The sequence below is a fragment of the Nematolebias whitei genome, chromosome 10 (genome assembly GCF_014905685.2).
Source record: "Nematolebias whitei isolate Nwh7 chromosome 10, NemWhi1, whole genome shotgun sequence".
NCBI classification, from domain to species: Eukaryota; Metazoa; Chordata; class Actinopteri; order Cyprinodontiformes; family Rivulidae; genus Nematolebias; species Nematolebias whitei.
This window is the reverse complement of record NC_056507.1, coordinates 38452132-38462218: the sequence shown is the minus strand read 5'-3', so window position 1 is coordinate 38462218 and position 10087 is coordinate 38452132. Positions and strand designations below refer to the sequence as shown.

General features: G+C 41.1%; 1 protein-coding gene across 1 annotated transcript in view; it reads right to left on the bottom strand.

Moving 5' to 3' along the window:
* Positions 1–1211: 1211 nt before the first annotated feature.
* Positions 1212–10087, bottom strand: part of shisal1b (shisa like 1b) — an 88813-nt gene continuing 79937 nt past the window's right edge. The window contains exon 4 of the mRNA XM_037683645.1: positions 1212–1457. Coding sequence (XP_037539573.1) covers position 1457 — 1 coding nt within the window. The 3' untranslated portion in view covers positions 1212–1456. The remainder of the gene's footprint in view (positions 1458–10087) is intronic.

Genomic DNA, 10087 nt, shown 5'->3' with positions numbered 1-10087 from the left:
ATTACAAGTTTTTATAAACTTTCCAAGTAGCAGAGAGTGAAAAACAAACTGGCTTGTCAAGTGTACGGTGCATTGAGACATTATTTTAGTACATGTTGATTTAAAATACAGACATTAAACTGGATGCAGGATGTGAGTTTAATGAAACAAAAAACAAACAATTTTTTTGTGTGAAATAGAAAATGAAAAGTTACACCCCTAAAGTTTTGTTGGAACGTTTGGTTACAAAGTGATAATAAATTAGCATCCCCCCCCCCCCACCCCCGAAATATAACAAAAATCTTTGGAGATTATTTGAGGAGCTCAGAAGTATTTTATGTTCATTTGAATATGTTCACTTTCCAAATAAATGCAAACACGTCTTGGTGATTCGTCAGTAGGAACCTTCTCCATACAATAATCCTCCCACTGTACATTATTGCTGACAATGAATGGGCTTTTGATGGTTTTCTTTTCTTGACATTTTTATGTTATGGCTAATTTCTTACAATTATTTGTTACTAATACAATATACAGAAAGCTCCTTATAAAGGAGCTTATGAGTAATAATTTCTATTATATTGCTAATAAAGCTGCTTTACCAGCAGCCTCAGAAAAGGTTACATACTAACTTTGTATGTAACGGCCTAGGTTTGTTTTCAGTTTGTAGTTTCATCACTAAAACTTGGACTAGTGTTTAACTTTAAAGCTCCTTGCTGTTATGGAGGCATCCCTGATCCTTGTTAGTGCTCTGGCTGGAGAGACAAGTGAAACTTCTGATGACTTTATGTGGTGTTTTTTAAACCATCAAACTAAGTGGTGTTGTGTTCTTCTCAGACTTAATACAGTGAAATCACTTGTTTCACAAAAAGAAGACCTAAAACATTTCATACAAGAAACTGTTTTTCAGCATAAAACATTCTAAGTTTGATGCTCAGCATCGACCTAAGCTGTTACATGTTCTGAAAGTTAGTCACTCGTATAGTTCTCTTACTACATGACATAAATAAATCACCAAATAGTTAACCCACAACTGTGTCTAACTGCTACTGAACACAAAGTGACACAGCAGTGTGATAAAGAACCAAGAAAGATGAGCTTTTTTTTAAAAAAAAGACTGGCAACGTTCTTTGTTTGGAAGTTCATCCAGTTCAGCTTGAATTTGTCTGCTGCAGGCCTTGCCAGCTTTTTTTCCCTCCAGGATCCAATAAACCTTGTGAGTGGTTGCATGAATCGATTTCTCCTCTCTGTAGAAAAGTACTTTCTGATCAGCTGCATCTAAATATCCACTTTTGTCAGTCGTCGGTGTTTTTGTGCTCATCAGAAAAGGGACAGTAGTCACTACAACTCTATAAGTCCAGGCCAGCGTTGGTGATGTCTCTGCAGTCCCCAACGAGGTGACTGTGGGACAGCTCCTCTGAAGCATGTAAGGAAACCAGGTGGTGCTACTCTTCTGTTTGTTCACACGCAGCATCACTCTGGCAAAAATAAAAAATAAAAAGAAACGAACTATAAGCTTAGCTATAATAGTTAACATTGTATTATCACAATATATACTTGTAATTTTCTTTAAAAGTTAAGGTTCCAAATTTTTGCTTGTGACAACATTGTACGGTGTATAAGGCTGTGACGGGCCATATTTGGTCTACAAACTAATTTTGTTTGGTCTGTGAAGTATTAAATTGTTCATAAATTCAAGGATTCAAGAATTTTTTTTATTGTCATACCAGCTCACATTTGCATGTTTATGCTACGAAATCCGGACTCAGGTCCCAGATCAAGAAGCCTAAAAATTAACAGATAAATAAATACAAAGAGATGAAGTTGAATTAAGTGCAGCTCGAGTTCATCCGTCTGACAGCTGCCGGAAAGAAACTGTTTCTGAGCCTTATGGTCTTGCTCTGAATGCTCCTCAGCTGCCTGCTTGAGGGAAGGGGCTTGAAAAGACTGCGTGCAGGATGAGTGGAGTCCTTCATGATGCGGAGTGCCCTCCCCCAGCATCATGAAGTGTAGAGGTCCAAGGAGATGGGAAGGCTGCTTCCCACAGTCTTCTGTGCAGCCTTAACTACCCTCTGCAGAGCCATCCTCTCAGCACCAGTGCAGCTGCCGTGCCACACGGTGATGCAGGTGCAGAGAACGCTCTCCATCACACAGTGATAGAAGCTTCTCAGGACAGAGCTCCCAAGTCCAGCTCTCTGCAGCTCCCTGAGGAAGTAGAGATGTTGGTGGGCCTTCTTGACCAGGCAGGAAGTGTTGGCTCTCCAGGTGAGGTCACAGGATATATGCACCCTCAGGTACCTGTAGCAGGAGATCACCTCCACAGCTGCTCCTCCGATGTGTAGCAGATGAAGAGTTGTCCCTTCTGAAATCCACCACCATCTCCTTGGTCTTATTCACACTGATGCAGAGATTATTATCTCTACACCACTGCACCTACACTACACCTCTAGATGCCAGAAGAGGGGCACCTGCATTATGAAGGACCCCACTTAACCAGCACACACACTTTTTGCCCCGCTCCCCTAAGGAAGGAGGTTAAAGAGCATTAAGTGTAGAACCACTAGACTGAGGAACAGCTTCTACCCTGAGGCTGCTAGACTCATGAATGTCTAACCAGGATAATCACTGAAAACTCACTTCATGTTGCTGCTGATCTGTTCATGTTGCTGCTGATCTGTTTCATGTTACTGCATTCATTTGTGCTCATCTACTCACACAGATTCATGTTCGTGCTACTATTCGGTGCATTGTTTTTATGCTATTAGTGCTTAGTGTATTTTTAGTTTATGTTTTTCTTAGTTCATATCTTAAATCTTATTACTGTTTTTCTTTTACATTTTATTGTGAGATGTAACTGGGATCTTGTGTACATAATCTCATTCCACCACATGTACCACATGTGGTGCGAACGACAATGAAGAAACTCTAACCCTGACTGTACCAGGTTTTCCACTTCCTCTGTTTTTGAACTCATCATTGTTTGTAATGTGCCCCACTACTACTGTGTCATCCCAAAACTTCACTATATGGCAGCTGGAGTGTCTAGCCAAGCATTCATATGTCAGAAGAGTGAACAGGAGGGGGCTCAGCATGGAGCCCTGGGGCAAGCCAGTGCTGAGGGTGATGGAGGAAGAGACAATGTTGTGGATCCTGACAGTATGAGGTCTGTTGGTCAGGATGTCCAGAATCCAGTTCCTCAGTGTGGGACTCAGTCCAAGAAAGGAGAGTTTCTGCACCAGGGTCTGTGGGATGATGGTACTGAAGGCCGAAGAGAAATCTAGAAAGAGCCGACGGATGTAAGAATTTCTGCTCTCCAAGTGGGTGAGGGCTGTGTGGACCACAGATGAGATGGCACCAGCAGTGGAGCATTTCTTCTATAGGCTGTGTGGGTCCACAGTGACATTGATGGAGTCCTTGATGTGGGTCATGACCAGCTTCTCGAAGCACTTCATGACTACCGATGTTAAGGCTATAGGTCGGTAGTCATTCAGGCATGTCACTGTGGAGCACTTGGATACAGGGACAATAGTGGTGAACTTGAAGCAAGTGGGGACAACTGCTATTGACAGTGAGGAGTTGAAGATTTCCGCCAACACCTCAAACAGCTGGTGTGCACAATCCTTCAGTACCCCCCATGGGATGTTGTCAGGGTCTGCAGTCTTACAGAGGTTGATTCCCTGGAGGGTCTTCCTAGCATCTGCTGTGGTCACACAGAGGGGCATGTCACTGGGTGGTGGTATAAGTCTGGTGCCAGGGGTGGGAGGTGTTACGATTCTCAAAGCAAGGGTAGAACGTATTGAGTGCAATAAGGGGTTTGTTTGGCGTTGTATATCCCTGATGTTGTTGTTCGTAATGCACTTGATGCCCTTTCACATGCGCTGGGGGTCATTGGTGATGAAGTGACCCTGAATTTTCTGGGCATATGTGGCTTTGGCCCTTGCAATGCCTGCAGTCAGTCTTTTCATCACCTCTTGGAGTGCTGATGACCTGTCCTGAACGCAGCATCCCTAGCTTTCAGCAAAACTCTCACCTCAGCATTCAGCCAGGGTTTCTGATTCGGATAACATGTTACTGTCCAGCACACTTGGAGATGAAGCCAAGAACAGAGGAGGCGTATTCTTCAATTCAATTCAATTAAATTCATTTCAATTCAGTTTATTTATATAGCGCCAAATCACAACAAAGTTGTCTCAGGGCACTTTACAGAACATTCACATACATTCAGAAAGCCAATTAGTAAAGTTCTCTATCTAAGGAGGCAAGCAGAAAAGTTGAATCTTGGCTTTGGTTCAGTCTCCCATCCTGAGCAAGCACAGATCCACTTCTCCCTCATATGTAGCCACCTCGTTGAAGACCTGCCAATCTGTGCACTGAAAACAGCCCTGGAGGGCAGAGTCTACATCCCTGGGCCACACAGTGACTGTAAATAGTAAATGGTAAATGGACTGCACTTATATAGCGCCTTTCTATCTTATTTCAAGATACTCAAAGCGCTTTACACTACAATATGTGCCCTCATTTACCCATTCATACAGCACTCTACTAGATCTCTACAAAGCTAATTGAACAAATCATTCTAATGAGACTAATCAATGCTTTAACTCACATTCAAACACTGATGGGACACACATCAGAGGCTATGAGGGGTTCAGTGTCTTGCCCAGGGACACTTTGGCATGTGGCACTGCTGGTGGATTCGAACCCCCAACTCTCGCATTGGAGGACAACTGCTCTAACCATTCAGCCACAGCTGCCCACTGTCTTCTTTGTTAGCCTAATCCGTCTCATCAGCAGACGATATGCTGGCACCAACAGGATTGAGATGTGATTGGAGAGTGTAGTGAACTAAGCCTCAGGTCAAATCTGGCCCTGAGGGCCTTCCTGGGACAAGAACTGTCATTTCATTGATTTGAGTCCAGAAACACAAAATTAAGTTCATCCAGAGACTTTCTAAGTGTGTCCTGCACTGATCAATTGAAAGAACACTTTCTTTTTTATTATCATTACTATTTTACAAATGTCTTGATAATCAAAAGTGTGTTTAGTTCAAACCATTTTAAATGTTGAAGTGAACTACTCATTTTAAATCAACTGTGAAACAGTATAAATGATTTTTAATCCTCATTCAAAGTAGAAATCTAGTTAATGTCTGTTACAGAGTAATTATTCATTTTCTTGATCTTCTGTCTGAAATGAGCAGGTTGTAAGTCGGTCAAAAGTCAAGTTTCGGTCAACTACATGTTTACTGGAAAGAAATGTCATGTTTAACTTTTTCAGACAGATAGAAGTAGAACTGGCACCTAAAAGTCTCGGTTTCTTCAAAACATCCTTCTGTCTGTTCTTAAACAATCTAATCTTTTTCCTTGACTTTTAATAACCTCTTACATCACTAAAACCACACCCCTGTTGGGTCTATCGACCAATCAGGAAGTTCTCAGAGGAACCGGAAGTGACCTCTTTAAAAGGTTCAACACTTCCTAGTTACATGAGAATGCTGTGAGTTAGTTCCGAGAGCAGCAGAGTTCAGAATGCTGGAATGCAGAATGCTGGAGAACAACGGCAACTAAGCTGAACAACGTTCCAGGGAGGACCTCGAACGAGAAGTCCCTGAACGAGAGAAGTTCAGAGGAACTATGAAGAAGTCTGTTCTGGGATAATCTCATGACTCCTGAGGTTTTAGCTGTTCTTACGGAGACGCTGAAAGAGTTGATAGGAAACTCTACACCGACGCCGAAAACTATCATCTGCAAAGGTAAAGAGTCGATCTCAACCAAAGTGTACTGTGGGTTAAGCTGATTTCCAAAGGAGCGTGTTGTCGTTCTGGTCTACAGACCTACATCTTATACAGACACATACATCTTCACCCATCTCTCTCCATTTAAACTCCTCCATTTCCCATCTTTAAAACTCTTCTATCTGCCAGTAATTAATCCAGATATTTTCAGAAATATCTGTTGTAAAGCTGCAAGCAGATACCATGGCCGTATGGTTTCTGATTGTAAAGCTAATTAATTAAGCTGTTATTGTAATCAAATTGCCAAATTAATGTAAATATTTGATGTTAAACTTTGATTCTGTTAATAAATGACAGCATTCATTTTGATGGGTCAAAGAAAATTAACGTCTCACGTTACATTTAATCATTCAATGCACGATAGAACTCAGTCCAGAAAAATGAAAGAATCCGTTTAATTTATGGATAATATCTCACAGATATATGTTCATTTACAAGAGGTTAAGATGGGGCAAAGAAGAGCTATGTTAGTGTACACACAGTCCAGAGTGTTGTCTCCCTGCGTAGGAAAGGTGACATGCTGGTAAAAACTGGGCAGAGTGTCCGTCAGGTTCACGTGGTCACGGTCCACTCGGAATAACTGAAGACCATTGATCTGGAAGGCTGAGTCCAGCATAGTGTTGTTAAGCCAAGTTTCTGTTAGGCAAAGAACAGCACAGTTCTTCATCTCTGTAGAAACACTCATCCTTAGCTGTATCAAGTCCATTTTGTCCAGTGAGCAGACATTGGCCAGAAAGAGAGTAGAAATCGTGCCCTTCTAGCCTTTAGCTGGGCCAACGTGCTCGCCCGCTTCCCCCTCCTTTGATTCTGGGCACATTGTTTCCTCTTGACCGTTGCTCCTTGCACTTTCCTGCACCATTCTATTGACCTCAGGAGCCGCTGTCTGAAGAGTGCAGATTTCAGCCTCGGTGATATATTAATAACCGAAATGTCTCTGATGGCCATCAGTTCGGTTGAGCTGTACTTGAGCCGTGAATTTAACATTGAACTAGTGCCTAAAACAGCCTCATAGGAATTAAAATAATTAAATAATTCTTAATCCCGGGAGCACAAGAAGCCGCTGCACTTCTGTGCATCGCTCACTCAATGCATGATCAGATCTGATTCAAGCAAGTAAACCTGCTCCTGAGCCCATCAGACTACTCTGGCTCTGGAAAAACAGAAATACACTGTAGTGTTCATTTCTGATGTTTTATCCTCACCCTAAATATACAATTTCCTCTTTTTTGTGCTGCTCTTGGCTTACTCTGACTTTTAAAGGGATTGCCTTGTCAATTTTGAAGTGACGATTTGTCAAATAGCTATCAGTGTAAACAGTAGTGCTTTATTCATTCAACCTTTATTTATACAGGTTAATCCCACTGAGCCTTGGGGACTCATTTACAAGAGAGACCTGGGGAACAACATCAGTTATAGAATATGGAATATGAAAAAAAGAAAAAAGAAGTCTTCATCCAGACTAGCCTATTTAGTAGTCAAACCAGGGCCAGTTTATTATCCTCTTTTGGTTTATAAATTGTCTTTTGCAATTATGATGTCCAGTGTGAAATAATCCTACATTCCCCCAAACCTCTTTTGCTTGGCACCATTTGTTTAGTTTGTAGCATTTTAAATGGAATGTTGTCTAAGTTATTATCATAAACTTGTATATGTCAATGATGAGGAGGCTAGGGATGTTTCAGTCAATCCGGTCAGCACATGTTGTCAGTGCACAAGTTTAGGCAACTCAAAGGTGGACTGATACGTTCACAGCCTCAGCAGCATTAGCCCAAACATGATATAATTATGTTTAACACACATCCATTCTTATGTATTAATTAATTATTTTTTTTCTAGTAGTGAGGTTGAAGATTTTATTTGTATGTTGCAGGTTTGTGCTGTTAAGGCTTGTTAGAACGTCTTCAGTTCATTAGTTTTTCCTTCGCTGAAATGATGTACACACAAACACACAAGAACAAAGCAAAAACGAGAGCATAAATGACAAAACATAGCAGAACTTTCAACACTAACTTGTACTATAAATAAAACATCTGGTTTTGTAACACCACAGCACAGGTGACTCAAATAGAAACCAATTTTTGTTTGCAGACATAGGTAAATAATCAGCTACTGCTAATGTTTGCCTTTAATTACATAACTTTATAGGGTCCTTTTATTAGCACCACAAATTGGAACCAAAGGTTAAATAATTAAATGGCATTCTGATCAAAAGCAGCTCTCAGCTGCACTATCAATGGTAAATGGACTGTACTTATATAGCGCCTTTCTATCTTACTGAGATACTCAAAGCGCTTTACACTACAATCTGTGTCCTCATTTACCCATTCATACAGCACTCTACTAGATCTCTACAAAGCTAATTGAATAAATCATTTTAAAGAGACTAATCAGCATAGAATTAATTAATTAATTAGTATTAATGGTCAGCCATTAATACTAGCAGTGTTAAAGTTTTATGTATTTGAGGTCTCTTTGCTGCATTGCTGAGAGCAGTGGTGATATTGGAGTCCTCCCACATGAGCTCAGATGGAAAGATTTCTTACTTTGATCAAAAACCACTTCAATATTTTGTGAGATTAAAATCTGGGACCCTGACTACACTACTCTGAATTTTATCTTAAACAGATCTGTTTTTCTCCACGGGCAGCTTGGTGGCTCAGTTGGTAGAGCTGTCACTTCTCAGCGAGAGGGTTGCCTGAACAAATCCCATCCGGGGTCTTTCTGTGTAGAGTTGGCATGTTCTCTTCATGGGTTTATTCCAGGTAGTCCGGTTTCCTCCCAAGACCAAAAACATGCATGTTAAGTTAATTTGTAACTCTGAACTGTCCCCAGGTTTGAGTGCGAGTAAAAGGTTGTTTGTCTCTCTGTGTCCCTGTGATGAACTGTCCTCCGCCAGGGTGTCCTCCACCTCTCGCACAGTGACTGCTGTACATGGCCACCAGTGACCCCAGTGATTCAGAAAGGTAGAAACAGGTAAAGTTAATGGATGGAGAGGGTATTTTCCATTTTAAAGTAATATCTGTCCTAGCCAGAGGCAGAATTTTCAAAGGTTGAGCAAAATTTAGGATTTATTTTGATATGTATTTGTTTTAACTTTAAAGAACCACATGAAGAATAACAAATATATGTAGCAGGATGGCAGCACAGTGGTGCAACTAGTAGAGCTGCTACCTCTCAGCAAGCAGGTCCCTGGTTCAAATCCTGGTCCGGAGGCCTTTCTGGGTGGAGTTTGCATGTTCTCTCTGTGCATGCATGGATTTTCTCTGGGTAATCTGGTTTCCTCCCACAGACCAAAAACATGCATGTTAGGCTGACTGGTAACTCTAAATTGTCCCTAGGTGTGAGTGAGAGAGTGAATGGTTGTTTGTCTCATTTGTCTCTATGTGGCCCTGTGATGGACTTGCGACCTGTCCAGGGTGTACCCCACCCCTCGCACAGTGATTGCTGGGCATGGGCACCAGCGACCCCCGTGAACCAAAATGGAAGAAGGGGGTAAAAGATAATGGATAGATGGATGGATGTAGCGACATACACACTGGCGGTGTGTGCTGTCTTCTCTGAATTATTTTTCTCCTTTTGGCTGATCCTTTCTTTAAGGGTTGTCACAGTAACTCTGTTTGCATGGACATAAGTAATCGGATTAAATGACCATTTGGAATAAAAATGTGTCATGTAAGCACCCTATTCAGATTATTCTTTGTTTATTCAGCTCAAGCTGTATGAATTTGTGATCAGAATAAGATGGATGGTTTATGCTGATTCATAATCTGAACGGTGTACATGTAAACACTTAAACTGATCATTTCATTCTGATTGTGGAAAACTGACCTGACTGCGCATGTGTGACCTGTCAACCTCATGTATTTCACCTGGCTAATGCTAATACGTCGGGGAAGCTAAACTGGTTGGTGAGCGACACAACATTTCTACCAGGAATTTTGAAAGAGCTCAAAATTATCTGTATTACCTGTAGCTCAGTCAGGGAGTGCAATAATGTATCCACCGTCATTAAAACCTGGCACGGGTCCACTTCGAATGCTCAGCTTTGTTTACATTCATTACGAAAGTAGAAATTCTTCTTCTATGTTTTTTTAAGGAAGGTTTACCACTCTGCACATGTCAGTACTTCTGATTAGAATAAAAGCTGCATGTAAACGTTAGTTGTGAACGGACTGTGCCCATGTAAACGATACATTTGTATTATTCAATCTGAAAACATTTCAATCCAATCAAAAAATTTTACGCATGTAAACAGTGGTGGAGAAAGTACTCAAACACTGTACTTAAGTAAAAGTACAAATAAACAGACAAAAA